At 43.1% G+C, this 20,841-nt stretch overlaps 1 protein-coding gene across 1 annotated transcript; it reads left to right on the top strand.

Annotated features, from left to right (window-relative positions):
- Nucleotides 1-383: 383 nt before the first annotated feature.
- Nucleotides 384-7,743, top strand: LOC124619803 (cuticle protein 12.5-like). The gene is made up of 2 exons (XM_047146397.1): nt 384-422; nt 7,218-7,743. Exons 1-2 carry the CDS (start codon nt 411-413, stop codon nt 7,671-7,673), a joined length of 468 nt encoding a protein of 155 aa, XP_047002353.1. The 5' UTR covers nt 384-410; the 3' UTR covers nt 7,674-7,743.
- The last annotated feature ends 13,098 nt before the right edge of the window (nt 7,744-20,841 follow it).

Here is a 20,841-nt window from a genome sequence, read left to right on the forward strand (position 1 = left end):
TGATAGACAAGAACTAGCCCTGAGAAGTCTGCTTCTGCTTCCCTAGTAAGCTGTAATTAATGTCACTGTGGCAGCTCACTATTCTAATTGCTCTGTTGCCTCTGGCTGTTTGTGACGTAGCTGGATGCACTGGCCGTGCCAGCCGCACAGCCTCTTCGTTCTGAGTGAGAACTTGAGCCCGGACGAGGTGCAGCGACGGCTGTTGTTCTGTCGAGTTGTGACACCTGGCCGGTGGGTGGATGTGAAGCCCGTGGGCGGCCGGCGGTGTGTGCCAAACCGGACGACTAATGAGCGGGCAGCGAGAGCAGCGAAAGGTGTGGCGCGGTCGAAATTGCGTATAAAAGGAACCCACGCCGCTCCACTGGCAGTACTCGATCGCCAGACCGACACACACCCAACACCGCTCCACCATGTACAAGCTCGTAAGTACCGCGCCACGAGATAGCTGAATCTGCGCTCCTTGCTTCACTGCAGTGTTCATTTCATAGGAGTTACCCACTAAATAACAGGTCCATATGATTAAGGTCGATAAGCAGCAGGATTTTGGAACGCATATTGCGTTCCGTAGAAATACTGGAAGACGCGAGGTAATACTGACCCTACGACTTATTTTAGAAGATAGATTGAGGAAAGGCGAAACCTGCGTTACTAGCATTTGTCGACTTGAAGAAAGCTTTTGACAATGTAGACTGGATACTCCCTTTCAAGTTCTGAAAGTGGCAGGAGTAAATTACAGAGAGTGAAAGGCTATTTACAATTTGTACAGAAACCAGATGGCAGTTATAAGAGTCGAGGGGCATGAAAGGGAAGCAGTGGTTGGGAGGGGAGTGAGACAGGGTTGTAGCCTCTCCCCGATGTTATTCAATCTGTATATTGAGAAAGCAGTAAAGGAAACAAAACACAAATCGGAGTAGGTATTAAAATGCATGGAGAAGAAATAAAAACTTTGAGGTTCGCAGAACACATTGTAATTCTGTCAGAGACAGCAAAGGACTTGGAAGAGCAGTTGAACGGAATGGACAGTGTCTTGAAAGGAGGGTATAAGATGAACATCAACAAAAGCAAAACGAGGATAATGGAATGTAGTCGAATTAAGTCGGGTGATGCTGAGGGTATTAGATTAGGAAATGAGACGCTTAAAGTAGTAAAGGAGTTTTGCTATTTGGGGAGCAAAATAAGTGAAGATGGTCAAAGTAGAGAGGATATAAAATGTTAACTGGCAATGGCAAGGAAAGCCTTTCCAAAGACGAGAAATTTGTTAACATCGAGTGTAGATTTAAGTGTCAGGACATCGTTTCTGAAAGTATTTGTGTGGAGTGTAGCCATGTATGGAAGTACAAAAAATAGTTTGGACAAGAAGAGAATAGAAGCTTTCGAAATGTGGTGCCACAGAAGAATGCTGAAGATTAGATGGGTAGATCGCGTAACTAATGAGGAGGTACTGAATAGAATTGGGGAGGAGTTACTGGCACAACTTGACTAGAAGAAGGGATCGGTGGGTAGGGCATGTTCTGAGGCGTCAAGGGATCACCAATTTAGTTTTGAGGGCAGCGTGGAGGGTAAAAATCGTAGATGGAGGCCAAGAGATGAATACACTAAGCAGATTCAGAAAGATGTAGGTTGCGGTAGGTACAGGGAGATGAAGAAGCTTGCACAGGATAGAGTAGCATGGAGAGCTGCATCAAATCAGTCTCAGGACTGAAGACCACAACAACAACAACATTGTGTTCTAACAGTATTAATTACTTCTAAAAGCACTGTCTAATGACACATACTCAACACGGGTTTAAGAAACATCGTTCTTGTGAAACACAACTAGCTCTTTGTTCACACGAAGTGCTCATTGCTATCGACAAGGGATTTCAAATTGATTCCGTATTTCTAGATTTCCAAACCGTACCTCACAAGCGTTTTACAATCAAATTTCGTGCTGCTTATGACATACAGTCTCAGTTATGCGACTGTATTCGTAATTTCCTGTCAGAGATGTCGCAGTTTATAGTAATTGACGAAAAGTTGTCGAATAAAATAGGAGTGATTTCTGGCGTTCCACAAAGTAGAGTTATAGGTCCTCTGTAGTTTCTTATTTACAGAAACGATTTAGGAGACAATCTGAGCCGCCGTCTTAGGTTGTTTGCAAATGATGCTGTCGTTTATTGTCTAATAAAGTTATCAGAAGATAAAAAAATTGCATAACGCTTAAGATAAGATATGCGAAATTTGGCGGTTGATCCTTAACAATGAAAAGTGTGAAGTCATCCAGGTGGGTGCTAAAAGAAATCCGTCAAACTCCGAGTACACTACAAATTAATCAAACCCAAAGGCCGTAAATTCAACTAAATTCCTAATAATTATAATTACGAAGATCTTATATTAGATAGAACACATTGAAAATGCCTTGGAGAAGGCGAACCAAAGACCGTTCTATTGGTAGAGCACTTAGAAGATACAACAGATCTACACTCCTGGAAATTGAAATAAGAACACCGTGAATTCATTGTCCCAGGAAGGGGAAACTTTATTGACACATTCCTGGGGTCAGATACATCACATGATCACACTGACAGAACCACAGGCACATAGACACAGGCAACAGAGCATGCACAATGTCGGCACTAGTACAGTGTATATCCACCTTTTGCAGCAATGCAGGCTGCTATTCTCCCATGGAGACGATCGTAGAGATGCTGGATGTAGTCCTGTGGAACGGCTTGCCATGCCATTTCCACCTGGCGCCTCAGTTGGACCAGCGTTCGTGCTGGACGTGCAGACCGCGTGAGACGACGCTTCATCCAGTCCCAAACATGCTCAATGGGGGACAGATCCGGAGATCTTGCTGGCCAGGGTAGTTGACTTACACCTTCTAGAGCACGATGGGTGGCACGGGATACATGCGGACGTGCATTGTCCTGTTGGAACAGCAAGTTCCCTTGCCGGTCTAGGAATGGTAGAACGATGGGTTCGATGACGGTTTGGATGTACCGTGCACTATTCAGTGTCCCCTCGACGATCACCAGTGGTGTACGGCCAGTGTAGGAGATCGCTCCCCACGCCATGATGCTGGGTGTTGGCCCCGTGTGCCTCGGTCGTATGCAGTCCTGATTGTGGCGCTCACCTGCACGGCGCCAAACACGCATACGACCATCATTGGCACCAAGGCAGAAGCGACTCTCATCGCTGAAGACGACACGTCTCCATTCGTCCCTCCATTCACGCCTGTCGCGACACCACTGGAGGCGGGCTGCACGATGTTGGGGCGTGAGCAGAAGACGGCCTAACGGTGTGCGGGACCGTAGCCCAGCTTCATGGAGACGGTTGCGAATGGTCCTCGCCGATACCCCAGGAGCAACAGTGTCCCTAATTTGCTGGGAAGTGGCGGTGCGGTCCCCTACGGCACTGCGTAGGATCCTACGGTCTTGGCGTGCATCCGTGCGTCGCTGCGGTCCGGTCCCAGGTCGACGGGCACGTGCACCTTCCGCCGACCACTGGCGACAACATCGATGTACTGTGGAGACCTCACGTCCCACGTGTTGAGCAATTCGGCGGTACGTCCACCCGGCCTCCCGCATGCCCACTATACGCCCTCGCTCAAAGTCCGTCAACTGCACATACGGTTCACGTCCACGCTGTCGCGGCATGCTACTAGTGTTAAAGACTGCGATGGAGCTCCGTACGCCACGGCAAACTGGCTGACACTGACGGCGGCGGTGCACAAATGCTGCGCAGCTAGCGCCATTCGACGGCCAACACCGCGGTTCCTGGTGTGTCCGCTGTGCCGTGCGTGTGATCATTGCTTGTACAGCCCTCTCGCAGTGTCCGGAGCAAGTATGGTGGGTCTGACACACACGTGTCAATGTGTTCTTTTTTCCATTTCCAGGAGTGTACTAAAGAGACTGCCCTTTTGAAGTACTGCTGAGCGGTATGGGATCCTTACCATATAGGATTAACGGAGTACATGGGGAAAGTTCAAAGAAGGTCCGCACGTTTTGTATCATCGACAAATAGGAGAGTGAATGACAGGGACATGAACAGGATTTGGGGTGGACGTCACTAAAACAAAGGCGTTCCTCGTTGCGGCGTTATCTTCTCACGAAGTTTGAATCACTACCTTTCTCCTTCGAATTCGAAAATATTTTGTTGATGTAGACATACGTAGAGAGAAACAGTCATCGAAGTAAAATAAGGAAAATCGGACTTCACACGGAAAGATATAGGTACTCGTTTCTCCCGCGCGCTGTTCGAGACTGGTATAACAGAACTACGATGAAGTTGGTTTGATGAACCCTCTGCCAGGCAATTAAGTGTGATTTGCACAGTAGTCATGTAGATGTAGATGTAGATGTAGATTTTTTCCTGGAAGAATTTGCCGAGTTCTTGATTTCGTCGCTGCGATAATTAACCATTTTTAACTGACCTGCCAGTAACAGCCTAAGATTTAGGAGTCATCAGCCAAGTATTGGGTAACTCTGGGAATTAAAATTAAATAACTTCATCCCACAATAAGTATTCGTTAACTAATACAGTGAGTAACCGCCTTAAGTTTTTGTAGATGAACGTTATCGCGTAGCTTACAATTAGCCAATTACATATGAATTAAAAGACAAAGGAATTACAGACGTTGGCTGCGAAGAGACATTGATTTAAATCAGTGAGCACAGTTGAAAACTTGTACCGGACAGGGAATCGAAACCAGTTCTCCTGCTGCTTACTTAAGCCACCAGCACACGATGGTCATCATACCTGTGCGGACTATCTTAACCCGCCTCCCTTCAGACCCGAATTGTCAACTTATCCGCAAACTACTAATGTAGTGTGCCTTCCCCATTACCCCCATTACACGCGGCATTTAGCCGATTCCCGTACGAGTTCGAGCCTCGTGTGCATCCGCACTGAAGAGACCACTGGCCGTCGTCGCCTTGATTTTTTACATGTGTTCTTTCATCGAGGGAATCGCTGTACATCTGACAAATAATTCATGTTAAAATCTGACCAAGATACATGCTTACAATGGTAACCCTTACCGCACTTTCTGGCGTTTAACATACACAATACCTTGACTGTTATTCCGAGCTCAGAGGGGAAAACTTAAACATTCATGGTAGTGAACAAGTGTGTAATAGTCTTCACAACATAAGTAATACGAGTGGCATTATATAAGTTTCAAATCCCGAGACAGCTACAGATAACGTTATATTAACAACCAGGAAATTGTTACATAAATAAATACTTAGAATAAATCCACATCTAAGACAAAAAATTTTAATGTTGCTATTTGATATTTTCGTGTAGGGGACAGGCGATCTGTTATGACAAAATGTGTGGATAAAAATCCAACGTCAAGACCGCTAGCATTCCTTTATTGACTGCTAGTTTCAGCTCACTGACGAGCCATCTTCAAATCAATAAAAATTATTACCCACATTTGTGCGTGTCAGGCACCAAGCATTACACATCGACGTAATCTGTTGAGCTGAATCTCCGTTGTTGTAATGGCGCGGAAAAATTTCAGTCTTACTTGGTACATGCACTTATTTGTGAAAAAGTACGTTGTCAGACAGTTGCTGCTATTACTTTTAGAGATGGGTGAAGGTGTGTATGGGGAACTACAGCTAAACTATAGATGATTATATTCGTGTTTAATCCACAGTTTTAGGTGTTCCTATGTTGAATGGTGACTGCCCCAGAGACAATAAACACATATAATCCTGGACGATGTATGTGGTGGTTGGAACGGGTGACACATAAATCATTAGAATGTTTGGAGTAATTTCGAGCAGACGTGATCGATATATGAATAATCTGGAAAAATGTAGGGTGGAACGGCGACATTTCTAGCTCTTCTATTGATGAGGGTATGTGGACTGGAAAGAAGAAGGATGCAGGCACAGATTTGTTGCCCCTCGAGAAATATCAGTCTTAGAACAGATATGGCTTACTATAGTCCGGGTGTAACACGCGCCTAGCACTAGTAGGATGGGGTTGATAAAGGAGTTTAGAAGTAAAAATGAATGAAAAGACAGTGTCGAACTCACAAACTTGGCTGATTAGGCCAACTATTGCGACCTTCCAAGCTTAGATGAATGTAGCGAATGAACCTTGGTAAGAGTATTCTAGAGGGAAGAAATTGTTCAAATGGCTCTAAGCACTATGGGACTTAACATCTGACGTCACCTGTTCCCTAGACTTAGAGCTACTTAAACCTAACTAGCCTAAGGACTTCACACACACATCCATGCCCGAGGCAGGATTCGAACTTGCGACCGCACCAGTCGCATGGTTCCAGAATGAAGCGCCTAGAACCGCTCGGCCACTGTGGCCGGCCGAGAGGAAAGTAATCGCCACTATTTGACGACAGAGTATTTTTCAGAATTTGGGAAAAGTGACAGCTCCAAACAGATTTGAAAATCGGAATCTCACTTGCCTGAGATATTGTCACCCACGAACACTGCAGTGGAATATTTTCTATTAGTAAACTCTTCGTTCATGTTGTTTTTATTTGCATCCATTCTTCCAGAATTGCCATTTCAATGTATTTTATCTTGTAGATAAGAACAATTATTAAACACATACTGAAACTTGGGTTTTAGTATCGTTTTTATCCAAATGTGTTTATTTGTACAATACAGAAGATGAAATTAAATTATTTGTAGCATGTACGTTTAAATTTATACGAAAAACTCAGTTGCAAACGGCCAGTAGTCGCCATTCGCATATACAAGATATAGAAACAGATCTCTCACATGAGATAAAACTTCTGGGCTGAGAGCCTGTTGTCAATGTACGCTCTTTAATGACGTTTCATCCTGATATGTGAGAGACATCTTCAAAGATAATTTAACTGAAGTAAACACCATCCATGAAAACTTTCATCATATTACTAAATAGCTTTCTTGCCATATTTGCCCCCAGCTTCTCATTAATCATTGCCTAAATGTACGAGAGTATAGAGTGTAGACCTGAACTGTGTATGGTACGCCGGCCGGAGTGGACGAGCGGTTCTAGGCCATTCAGTCTGAAACCGTGTGACCGCTACGGTCGCAGGTTTGAATCCTGCCTTGGGCATGGATGTGTGTGATGTCCTTAGGTTAGTTAGGGTTAGGTAGTTCTAGGGGACTGATGACCTCAGCTGTTAAGTCCAATAGTGCTCAGAGCCATTTTTGTTAGAGTAGTGAGTGCCATGTCAGCTCCTACATTCACAGAACTGCCTCTCCTTGCAGCTGATCCTGTCCGCGTTGGTGGCCGCCGCTTCCGCCGGCTACCTGGGAGGCTACGCCGCCCCCGCCTACGCCGCCCCCGTGGCCGCCTACGCCGCCCCCGTCGCCGCCGTGGCGCACGCCCCCGTGGCTGTGGCCCACGCCGCCCCTGCTGTGGCCGTAGCGCACGCCCCGGTCGCCTCCTCCGTGGCCAACACGTACAGGATCTCGCAGACTGCCCGCCTCGCCTACGCAGCCCCTGCCGTGGCTCACGCCCCCGTGGCCTACGCCGCCCCCGCTGTAGCTCACGCTCCCGTCGCCTACGCCGCCCCCGCTGTGGCTCACGCCCCCGTCGCCTACGCCGCCCCCGCCTACGGCTACGCCCGCTACGCCGCCGCCGCCCCCGCTCTGGGCTACGGGTACGGAGCCTACGGCTATGCCGCCCCCGCTCTTGGCTACGGCCACGCTCTCGTCCATTAGGGCCACACCAACTACAGTGTACCCCATTTGTAACATAAAACCAAATAAAAATTAAAAAACTTCTTAATAATAATATACTGTAAAATCATTTCTTTTCACCTTCGTGACAGCCCATGAAGCATCCCACATCTTTTGCAGCACTGGAAGAAATACTGTTTTGGGAAGCTGATACGACATTAAATAGATACTGCAATATGGTCGATCCACTATGTCACATTTATTTTTAAGAAAGTTGACCATCTGAGTACTGGAGTGAATTATCAGTTACATTGCGCTAAACTACTTTACTATGATCTGAGCCAAAACATTTTATCGTGCTGGGATGATCATACAAAAAGTAGGGACGAAAATTGCTCAGAAGTTAATACCGTGCACCGGAGCTGTACAGGAACCAAGACCCTTGTTTTCCTTAAGGAATACTTCTGCTTTTGAGCTATCGTGTCTAGTGACATGCATCACTGCTTCCCCTAACTGAACAGATCTGCTACCGCCAAGACTCCTACACAGCTAGTGTGTGTGTAAGAAGTTGAAATAGCATATGCCAGAAGTGGGAGACGCTTACTGTAACAAAAAATTATTGAAACAGGCCATGAAACTTATTTGGAGAGGTCAAATGGCGTGAAGATTTCCCACACTAGGCAAGGCTCCAATTTCACACGAAGTTTTAATTCATCAGGCTTATTGATACACATCACATTTCATCGAAGGATTCTAGGTCGGAATAATGACTTAAATTAAGCAGATTAAACTGATGGCAATGTGCTATAAGTAATATACCAAAATAGCTTCCAAGATAGTTATACTATACGTTGTACAAAAAGAGTAACGATCAGACTTAGTTTTCGTCCTGCAAAAGAGATAGATTTGACATCAAATTAAAGTTTACACTAAGGGCTTAGGGCTTAAATGTGTTCCGACTGGTTGACTGATTCCTACAAGACAATACGAGAAGCGATGTATGATCGTGGAACATGTGATGAACATGTCACCAATCCCTCCAGCAGCAGGTGAATCCTGATGGTGTAGCTGCTTCTGTCTTCAAGCAGTTCCTCTTTTCGCTTCACGAGGTTGAATTTGAACCGTTCGAGACCTTCCTGCACCAAATAAACCGATGAAGTAGCGGGAATCAAACCCAAGTCCTTTAGCACCAGAGGCCACTACGCTAACTATTCAGCTCCAGAAGTGGTCATGAAATTGTGTTTTTGTAGTAGAAATACATACTACACGTCATTCACAACCTTGACAGGCGCATCGGTATCGTCCAACCGCCGTGTCATCCGCTGTCAAAGCCATCAGTGGATGAGGTATCGTTGGGCCCTGGGTCAGCACACTTTTCTCCCTACCTTTGTCAGTTTTAGTGACCCGGAGCCGCTGCAGCTCGGTCAAGTAGCTCCTCAACTGGCATTATGATTCTGACAATATCCCACTCCAGTCCTTCGATAAGGAAAATTCCCATCGAACCTGGGTTCTTTGCATAACAGTCAGACGCAATGAACACTCTACTACGGAGGTGGATGTACACGTATATTCATTTTGTTTCATCGTAACACACTGCATAATAACGCTCCTCAAGTGTCATTTCGATGTCTCAAATAGATTGGTTTACGCTATCTTTTAAAACAATCGTGTTGCCTGCATTGAGTTTTAAATAGATAGATTTGGAATGCTGTGACATCATAAAATACCTCGTTTTGCACCATGTATCGTATACGTTAACTCATTCAAAGATATGCATCATTGTATTCTAATTGGGGCATGCGTCCCTTGCAAACATAAATGAAATCATCGAGGAAGTGCGCAAAATAGTGGTGATGCTTCAACGATTTGAGGTGTGTGATACAGCTGGCGTCATAGCCATGTAACCAGGGAGGAGGAGAAATTATGATAAAGCATTGTACGAGATGGGGTCTGCACTTGTAGAGCGCCAAGAGGAAACGTGAAAATGAATTATTCAGCGACCCAAATGATTTTATGCGTTGATTTCTTAGGATAGGTGATACTTAGGTCCACTACTTTACGCCACAAGCGAAACAACAGCTAAAGCAGTGTGAGGCAGCTGGCGGCCAAGCACCATACAAGGTGAAGTCCATTTCATATGGTACAGTTTCCCGATCTCAGGTATCCAATTTTCTCGAACTTTTGATTCAAGGTGTTTGCACTCAGACGGTTCATCCCGTACACGCCAACGCCATCTTTCCATGGCAGCATAACGTGTGATTGATCTGGAAAGGCCACCTGTCGCCTCTCAGTGGACGACGTGTTGCGGTATTGGTGTGCAAGTTCCATCCTTCATCGCTTATGAACATCAGTCATCTTGTGTGCATGATCCAGGCGCCTTCTGCAGAGCCCCAAATGCAGCAACGTTCGCTGAACGGTCGTTGAGGAGACACAGATGGTACCCCGTGGCTCATCTGGGCGGTCAGTTGATCAACAGTTGCACATCTGTCCGTCTGTACACATTTCCACAGCACTCGTTCACCCCTTTCATTAATGGTCCATGGCTTGCCTCACAGCCGGTTTTGGATAGCACCATTTTGCCATACATGGTATACTTTAGCCATGGTAGCACATGAAGAGTTTCCAAACTTAGCTGTTTCGGAAATGCTTCCATACTTGCCCAAAAGCCAATGATCATGCCCGTTTCTCCATTAAGACGACTGCGCTGCTTTCCATATCACCCCCCCCCCCCTCCCCACAGCATGCTTTATACATGTTTCACTGCCAGTGCTGCCACCTGCAGTCTGTGAGTGTTGTAATGGTACTTGAATTACGTAACCATTACGGCACCTCACCTCAACATCTCGATATCAGCAATATTCTCCTGTGTTTATGTAAAGCAGTTAACATATTTCTGAGACAACATTCAGATTTGATTTCCTTAATGTAGAGGTACTTTGATACATCGATATGTTTATATCGCAATGATATTATTCTTATGTGAAGTCTTTCTTTTGTCACTATGATCTTTGACGTACTTGTAACTCTGATTTTTGGTCGCGTAAGCGGTTATGAGAGAGTCAAGTCTTGGTCGTCATGTTGAAAAAGACTCAAATTGTAGTCAGTTTATAAAATGTGAACTTTAACAGCGAGGAAGATATTTTCAAGTATGTTTTATATGGTGATGTGATGTTTTGTGAGTTACGTGATATTGCAACAAAAGTAATAAAAAAGAAGTGTAACTTAAATTCGGAGTGCTGATTACTTTTTTACATCACAATTGTGCTACCTTGCAAAAGTTTAATCTTCAAGAATGGTTTATGAGACACATCTATAAAAGTTTTGAATATCGCAGAATAACACCTAGGCCTCTCTACATACGAGCTTGCAATCATCACCACCTAGATTTTCGACGATTGAGCCAGCGGGACTCATCAGCAGAAGCAGCATTTTCCTGAAGATGGCGACCAGTTGGTTCGCCGAAATATCGAGTCAAGATGATTTTAGGATCCGGCAGCAAACCCGAAGAGACTTTCAAGACTATTATTCCTGGAAAGCCTACGTAATCACAACAAGATTGAGCCATGACTTCACAACGAGAACAGCTCGGGAAACACGAAATGATAAGTGCCCAGTTTATTCATTACTTCATGAAATGACCTTATTAACTGTGCTCTAATGACACCTGCCACATAATATAACTTTGTTGTTACCCGAAAATGCAATATTTAGCAGCGTGAGCAACGCTACAAATCATAATTAATTTTTGACCTTTGTTGTGGTATGATTGTTAGAGTGTCTATCGGACGTTGACGTCAAACATAGGTGGTGGTCACATTAATGCGAGTTGATTGTGAAGATCACTCTGTTTGGGATGCAAAAACCTGGAAAAATATATTTATTTGGGAGCTTCTTGAGTTTGCCTTCTTCAGTTTTTTTTCGTTCTTCATTGTCTGAAGCTCAGTGCCTGGACACCAATTTCCTAAAGCAGTAAGACGCAATTCACAAACCAGAGGAAAAAATCAATTTTGAAAATCAGAACTTTCCGAATGCCATTAGGTACAAAACTTCGTAATATATTAACACATTCGTCGGTAGCCGATCACGCTGCCTATGGCAACGTTGGTGTATGGACCGGCCGCGTTTCGTTACTGTCTGAGGTCTACAACGCTCTCGCAAGTACTTAACGGAAGGAGTTATATATAATATATCTTAACTACACGTTCGACTGTAACTTCAGTTAACAGATTTATTTCGATACTGAATTGGCTTAAGAAATAGGAGACCAGCACCTTTCAAAACGTACTAGGCATTCATTTTCGTTTGTGAACTGTGTGCTGAACAATACTAAACTCGGTGAACAAGTAGTTGATTCTAGTGTGTAGAGGGGGGGAGGACGATGAAATCTAAACAAAGCGATGGGAACATAAGTGAAACTACCATGGCCCATGTAGGACTTCGTATTCGTAGTCAGAATTTTGGAACTTACGTTTGAAATAACCCGTGAATCAATAAACACAATAAGTTTCCCATACGGCAAACTGAGAAACAGGTTTGGTCGCCGGTCTCAAAGCAGACTTGCAGAAGCATATAACCTATCATCTGTAAGTATATGTGGTTACCGTGTGATGGTCAACCACGAATCTGCGTAATACCGGTCCAACTGGGCACGGCTTTACACAGCGCCTTCAGCACCGAAATCTGGCCGGCCGAAGTGGCCGGTTCTAGGCGCTACGGTCGGAGGTTCGAATCCTGCCTCGGGCATGGATGTGTGTGATGTCTTTAGGTTAGATAGGTTCAAGTAGTTCTATGTTCTAGGGGACTGATGACCTCAGATGTTAAATCCTATAGTGCTGAGAGCCATTTGAACCATTTTTTTACCGAAACCTGAAGCTTAGTGATGTATAGAATAATCAGATCTCCTACTCAGGAAAGATAAAGGATCCGGAAACAATCCGATCGGGCAAACGCCTGCTATCGAAAATATGAAAACGTGTGCACCAAATGCAGTTACGAGTGAAAAGGAAGAAGTTAGTTCCCGAATTACGCAAAGATCGAAAGCAAAGGAATCACGCATGCCTTATAGAGAGTGGGTAGACGAAATAGAAGAAACCGACGAGGACAGAGAACTGATGGATATCGCTGAACACTAGAAGAAGCATTACTTATCCAACCTATTACTAAGATGAGGAGGGACAACAACAGTTTACTTGAACAGAAAACAAGAAGAAGAGCACGAAACCGTCTCTAAAATAACGAATATTAACACCACCAAGAGGAACAGGAGATAAATTCGCAAAAAGTGTATAGAACTACGGAAGTAAACTAATCACCAGTAAAGTATGTTCAGCACTAAAGTTAAATAAACTGCAATTTTTTTTTTATTTTTTTTTTTTTTTTTTTTGAGCCCTCAGAAGTTGATATACCCTCGCTGCAGAAAATATCAATTATCCAAATAGAAAAAGGGGCTACAGTGCCATAATTAATCTGGGAAAAGGTTGAACATGGGAACTGTCATCCTCGCAAGAGAAGGAGTATCACTGAAAATAATAGAACATCTCCTAGAGAGTAGAGGCAGTGTCGGCATTTCCAGCAATCCCAGACTCATCAGCATCTGGAAATTTGGAAATTTGTGGTAAGATCTTATAGGACCAAACTGCTGAGGTCATCGGTCCCTAAGCTTACACACTACTTAAGCTAACTTACGCTAAGGACAAGACACCCATGCCCGAGGGAGGACACGAACTTCCGTCGGGGGGAGCCGCGCGAACCGTGACAACGCGCCACAGACCACACGGTTACCCCGCGCGGCTCATCAGTATCTGTGCACCAGCTAGTAATAATGATAAACAGAATAGAGCAGTATTTTTTAAATATGAAACAGGGCCTCTTTTCAGAAAACAGGAAATTTTGATTCTCGGAAGAAGTTTTAATTTCGTACTCAGTTCTAAGGACCAAGCACCTAACTTTAACAAATGCGAAGAAGAAGAGCGCCTAGTCCGAAGACTACGGCTAACAAAAGCATGAGGACAAGCTTCACACATTTCATCAGTTACTGTCATCCAACTGGAGAGAATCTACATCTTCGAGAAATTATAAAACGGAGTTTTATAACCATAATTGCAGTCCGCCACCCTTTCTATTCAAGTTGCATTCATAATTACAATAAACATGGAGAAACGAGAAACTTACGGAGCAAAAATGCTGTGGAAACTAAAAGTCATACACTGACAAGATGCAGAAAGCTACGAAGTTTTTCAAAAGGTTTATACCGAAGGTGGAAACAAATTCCCGGCATGATACTCAGCAACATAATGGTGATTAAAATACGTCCAACCAAAGATAAGAAAAATGCTTATCTCGTGGTCAAGACAAAAAAGTTTAAAGCCAAGAAAGACAGGTACAATGACACTTTTGGATACGCCGCAAACCATCCTTTTTTAATAACAACACAAAACAAGAAGTTTATCGACCTGATCAAAGACGAGACGAATTGTTCGCAGATTAAGGAGTTTGTGGGGTTCCAACCTTAAATGCCTTAGGGATGTACGCAGATCAGACGAACAAGTAATACAAAACGATTTGAAAATACCAGCTAACGTGGAATCTACCTGGTATTTCGTAGTATCTCATTTGATGGAAAAATAACTAACTATTCAAAATTAGCCGATTCACCAATGTGTTGAACAGGTAATTCAACCGATACTGAAGATACAAAATTTCGTGCAAAAATGTTCAAGGAATATGGATCTGCGTCAAACAAAATAAGTCCCCTGCATCAGTAGAACATCCCCAAACACCATAAACCCGGGAATTTCCAAATTCTTGACGAAATATCATTCCTAGACGCGAAAAGCAATGCAACTAACGGGATTAAAGGACACCCAACATGTTTTATTATGAAAGATGGAAACAAAATCAAATAAGATTTTTGGATATGTTTCACCACACAACATCATATGTTGGTTAGGAGCAAAAAGTACAAATACAAGTACACAAATTTTCTAAAAATAACAATGAGGCAAAAATTTCAAAAGAAAAAACTACTCTGCCGAAGTACATAAGTTAGACCACAAAGACGCAGTTGCTGTAGAACAGTTATTTCTTTTTTATTTTAATATTTTAATCATCTGCATGTTCTCCCTTTCTAAGTAGAGTAGGTATTTGACTCATTCGTCACGAAACCAATTTCTCTTTATCTTGCTTTTAAACTGTTGCAAGTGGAATCTCTTGCTCTAATGAAAGAGAACATTTTCATTTATTTTCTATGAAAAAAAAATTCCTTTCTTTTTATAATGAAACCATCAATCTCAAAAGAAGAAGGATTTCACTTCAAATCAGGATATATGACTTTTAAACAGTAACACTAAGTGGTTTTTCATTTGGTTTTAATAAAGTTTAAAAAATATGAACATTAAAACGTCCTATAACAGAAAACAGTAACAAGTTCGCCGGTGAAGGCATAATTGGCGACGAGAACCCGATAGGGGTGATACGGAAGCACGGAAAAAAGTTGTGAGCATCATAGAAGTCGAAGACGCTGGTTCGGATCTCACTATTAGTAACATTTTTGCTTTACTTTAATTCCATATTTACTAACAATCAAAAACGTTAAGTAGCAAATATCGTGTCACAATTTTTCGTAAACACTAGAACTCCAGTACATTAAAATTAAATGTAAAACTGCGAAACGTCATACAAAAAATTAATTCATTCTTTATTTATAGAGTCTGAGCAGTATTATTGACGTTCGTAACTTTTCCATTCAAGAATAACGGATTTCAGATTTTGTAAAATAATTTATTTATTTTCGTGTGGCCAGTAACTGAACCTATGTGCTACTATTATTAGGCACGATTGGATCCAGTGAATGACGCCAAGTTATTACTTTTCATTCTACATTTCTCTCTCCATGAAGATGATCTGGAAACATGAAAATCGGATGGGGCCAAGTCGGGACTGTATGGAGGATGAACGATGACGGTGAAACCATGGCGTCGGATTGTTGCAGATTGTCACAGTCCTCGTGTGTTGTCTTGCGTTTTCATGCTGAACGAGATGGTGCTCCAAGTGAGGATATTTTCTGCGATTGGAGACTTGATTACAGCACGCTGTTTCTCACACACCGACGTAACTGCGTTACACACCGCCATGTTACTCTCTATAGTTCGGAGTCCTTTGTCGGCAGACGGTTGCAACTTGCGTCAGCGAAGCGACAAAGTCGACCAAGTAATATGGATGACATGTAATACCTCAATTGACACTGAGGACAGAATTTAAAAAATCAAAGGCACTAGTTTTCAGCATGTCAACATATGAGCCTGTTCTTGGACACAGGGCACGATTTTGAGTTGTTTTGTGTAATTGTATATGTGAGTATGACTTGTTGTGGAGATCTGTGGATATGGCCGCAAGAGTTCAAACTTCTTTTTCTGACGTCTGCAGCGAGATTCCACAGCATTTCGGTTCTTTCTCGGGATTGTAATCCCTATCCAAATTCTGTTCATTTAGGACATAGTAGAATTTTGCGTTCTCCTTTTAGGATTTGTTATTTTTATCAATTTTATGTATGAAAATTTTTAGTAAAATATTGATTCAATATTTGTTAATCATTGGTTTCATTTATTAATGCATATGGAATTTCATTAAAGGCCATTGCTATTAGCGAGACTCAAGACAGCAGTTGTGCAATTACCACACTTTTGCGTTAGTGACACTTCATTAACATATCACTTTATTTACAAGATAGTTTCAATGCAACCGTTTCAGTTCTGTATAAAAATATATTCTCAGTACAATGAAATATATACTAATTCAAATGTAATAAACCAAAGAGAAGCACATTCCAAACCATATTCCTGTCTTCTGAGTACTTACGTATAAAACATTTTTTTCTCTTGTAAATTCATCACCGTTCTCGTGTTTTTAGCTGAAGATTCAGAACATCTGTTCTAAGGTAATGTGAGTATAGCCACTACGTCAGACACGTACTCACAGATGATATGTACCGAACACAACGCAAATAATGTTACTGAGTGCACATTGCTGATTATCGATTAGTAGTGGTAGCTTGCGGGCTTTCAAATAATAAAATTAAATGATATGGTGAGGTGATGGTGGCACTCAGCTAAGTACCCTCCGACTCAGAGCTGCTTTCATTGTCTAGGGGCTGGTATACGTAGTTGCAGCATTACAAGCTCAAATGGATCAAATGGCTCTGAGCACTATGGGACTGAACATCTGAGGTCATCAGTCCCCTGGACATGCAACCACTTAAATCTAAGGAAACCACACACATCTATGCTTGGGGCAGAATTCGAACCTGCGACTGTATCCGCAGCACGGCTGCGGACTGAAGAGCCTAGAACCGCTCGGCCACAGCGGCCGGCTCATTACAAGCCAAATACTGCTGAGTCTACAGTATACAATATGTGTAGAGTACGCGAAGGAACTTGCCCCCCTTCTTGCAGCGGTGTACCGTAGGTCTCTAGAAGAGCGTAGCGTTCCAAAGGATTGGAAATGGGCACAGGTCATCCCCGTTTTCAAGAAGGGAGGTCGAACAGATGTGCAGAACTATAGACCTATATCTCTGACATCGATGAGTTGTAGAATTTTGGAACAGGTATTATGTTCGAGTATAATGACTTTTCTGGAGTCTATAAACTACTCTGTAGGAATCAGAATGGGTTTCGAAAAAGACGGTCTTTTGGAACCCAGCTCGCGCTATTCGTCCACGAGACTCAGAGGGCTATAGACACGGGTTCACAGGTAGATGCCGTGTATCTTGACTTCCGCAAGGCGTTTGATACAGTTCCCCACAGTCGTTTAATGAACAAAGTAAGAGCAATTGTGTGATTGGATTGAAGAGTTCCTAGATAACAGAACGCAGCATGTCATTCTCAATGGAGTGAAGTCTTCCGAAGTAAGAGTGATTTCAGGTGTTCCGCAGGGGAGTGCCGTAGGACCGTTGCTATTCACGATATACATAAATGACCTTGTGGATAACATCGGAAGTTCACTCAGGCTTTTTGCGGATGATGCTGTGGTATATCGAGAGGTTGTAAGATTGGAAAATTGTATCGAAATGCAGGAGGATCTGCAGCGAATTGACGCATGGTGCAGGGAATGGCAATTGAATCTCAATGTAGACAAGTGTAATGTTCTGCGAATACATAGAAAGATAGATCCCTTATCATTCAGTTACAATATAGCAGGTCAGCAACTGAAAGCAGTTAATTCCATAAATTATCTGGGAGTACGCATTAGGAGTGATTTAAAATGGAATGATCATATAAAGTTGATCGTCGGTAAAGCAGATGCCAGACTGAGATTCATTGGAAGAATCCTAAGGAAATGCAATCCGAAAAAAAAGGAAGTAGGTTACAGTACGCTTGTTCGCCCACTGCTTGAATACTGCTCAGCAGTGTGGGATCCGTACCAGGTAGGGTTGATAAAAGAGATAGAGAAGATCCAACAGAGAGCAGCACGCTTCGTTACAGGATAATTTAGTAATCGCGAAAGCGTTACGGAGATGATAGATAAACTCCAGTGGAAGACTCTGCAGGAGAGACGCTCAGTAGCTCGGTACGGGCTTTTGTTGAAGTTTCGAGAACATAGCTTCATCGAAGAGTCAAGTAGTATATTGCTCCCTCCTACGTATATCTCGCGAGGAGAGCATGAGGATAAAATCAGAGAGATTAGAGCCCACACAGAAGCATACCGACAATCCTTTCCACGAACAATTCATGACTGGAATAGAGGGGAGAACCGATAGAGATACTCAAGGTACTCTTCGCCACACACCGTCAGGTGGCTTGCGGAGTATGGATGTAGATGTAGAATAGACACATGAATGGAATGGTCGAAGGTTCCTGTCACTCGGCACTTGCGAATGTAACTAGAAAGTTATAAATGAAAGATTGCAATTAAATAAAATCCGCAGGTACTATTTTAATGACTTTAAATGATGAGTGCAATAGTAGAAGTACTTTCCAGAATGTGGTATATTTCTGGAAAACACTTATTGGTGTCGATGGTCAGGCAATTAAATAAAATATAAGTTGAATAACAGGGAAACAGTAGATTGCTAGTGCACGTAATTAGTTATGAACGACAACATAGCTCGCAAGATATTCACTTCTAAACACATACTACGTCTTCACTGTAGAAACCTCGGAAATCTCATAAGTTGACAAGTCGGCATTCCGAAGTATTTCTAGCTCTCGCGACCACGTGCAAACCACTCCACACTCTCTCTCTTCCGCGACTGTGCGTCCGTCACACCGTAAAGTCCAGCACTCTCCCTGTGTCCTTTGCGACCCCCCCATCGCACCACACCGACCAGAACTGCCTCGAACTCCTCTCCCACTTCCATCCAGTCTCCCTATTCATGAGCGCTGTGATGGGCTAGAGCGCTCGCGCCATGTCTTCAAGCCAATGCACCCACACAAATACAATGAAACACATTCGACATACTGGATTTACATTTAAGTAACTTGCAATTAAATAACTATTCCTACTGCTGGACCATAAACACGCTCTAACACACATTATTATATACATAAACAAATTAAATGAACATATATTAAAGGTAGGCCAGTAGCCTAATGTCTCTGTGCTTTCTAAAACACAGTAAATATTTAAGCAGTTTCTTCATGAATAGTTTATATCGAATGTATAGAAAGACATAGATGAATAAATCTATTTATAAGCATGCTGCTACTGTTTTCTCGTGTAACTGTGGAATACTTATGGCCTGACACGATCGATAGTAATCAGCCACTTTGACCTCCAAAAACTCATGTACTATTTGTAGTGTTGGCAGAAGAGCCAACACTGTTTCTAGAGGAGGTCGAAATGCACGCGTTTAATTACACGCTGACTGGCGTGAGGTCTGGAACAGGACAATATCTTGAGAACTGAAAATAAAGTAAGTAGTTGATATAATACTTAACTTTAATCCACAATTGTAGAACATCGTCGCGGTGACTGTTAGCGCTAGAAGGCAACAGCGATGTACGACGGTAGTTCAATAAGTAACACCCCACATTTTTTTCTCAGAAAATATTTATTCTTAAGGGTCAGATTTTGGTGACAATATACATCAACATGTCTTGTCCATGTCCTATTTTTCTACGTAGTCTCCATGACGTTCTGTGGCCGTACGCCAACATTGTACTCCCTGCTGGTAAAAACTCTTGTTCTGTAGACGTAGCCAAGTTTTCACAGCACGACTGATACTGTCGCCAACTTCAAAGTGTGTCCTCCGTAGAGAATATTCAAGCGGTCCAAAGAGATGGAGGTCCGAGGGTGCCAGGTCTGGACTGTAGGATGGATCAGGCAATAATGTCCAACCCAAATTGGCGATGTGTTCCCGGGTTCTCAGACTTGTGTATTATCGTGTTGGTGCAAGATATCTACATCTACATCTACATCTACATCCATACTCTGCAAGCCACCTGACGGTGTGTGGCAGAGGGTACTTTGAGTACCTCTATCGGTTCTCCCTTCTACTCCAGTCTCGTATTGTTCGTGGAAAGAAAGATTGTCGGTATGCCTCCCTGTGGGCTCTAATCTCTCCGATTTTATCCTCATGGTCTCTTCGCGAGATATACGTAGAAGGGAGCAATATACTGCTTGACTCCTAGGTGAAGGTATATGTTCTCGAAACTTCAACAAAAGCCCGTACCGAGCTTCTGAGCGTCTCTCCTGCAGAGCTTTCCACTGGAGTTTATGTATCATCTCCGCAACGCTTTCGCGATTACTAAATGATCCTGTAACGAAGCGCGCTGCTCTCCGTTGGATACTCTCTCTCTCTTCTATCAACCCTATCTGGTACGGACCCCTCATCGGTGAGCAGTAAACAAGCAGTAGGCAAACAAGTGTACAGTAACCTACTTCCTTTGTTTTTGGACTGCATTTCCTTAGGATTCTTCCAATGAATCTCAGTCTGGCATCTGCTTTACCGACGATTAATTTTAGACGGTAATTACATTTTAAATAACTGCTAATTCCTACTCCCAGATAATTTATGGAATTAATTGCCTCCAGTTGCTGACCTGCTATATTGTAGCTAAATGATAAAGGATCCTGCTTTCTATGTATTCACAGCACATTACACTTGTCTACATTGAGATTCAATTGCCATTCCCTGCACCATGCGTCAATTCGTTGTAGATCCTCCTGCATTTCAGTAGAATTTTCCATTGTCATAACCTCTCGATATACCAAA

The sequence above is a fragment of the Schistocerca americana genome, chromosome 6 (assembly GCF_021461395.2).
Source record: "Schistocerca americana isolate TAMUIC-IGC-003095 chromosome 6, iqSchAmer2.1, whole genome shotgun sequence".
Classification (NCBI taxonomy): domain Eukaryota; kingdom Metazoa; phylum Arthropoda; class Insecta; order Orthoptera; family Acrididae; genus Schistocerca; species Schistocerca americana.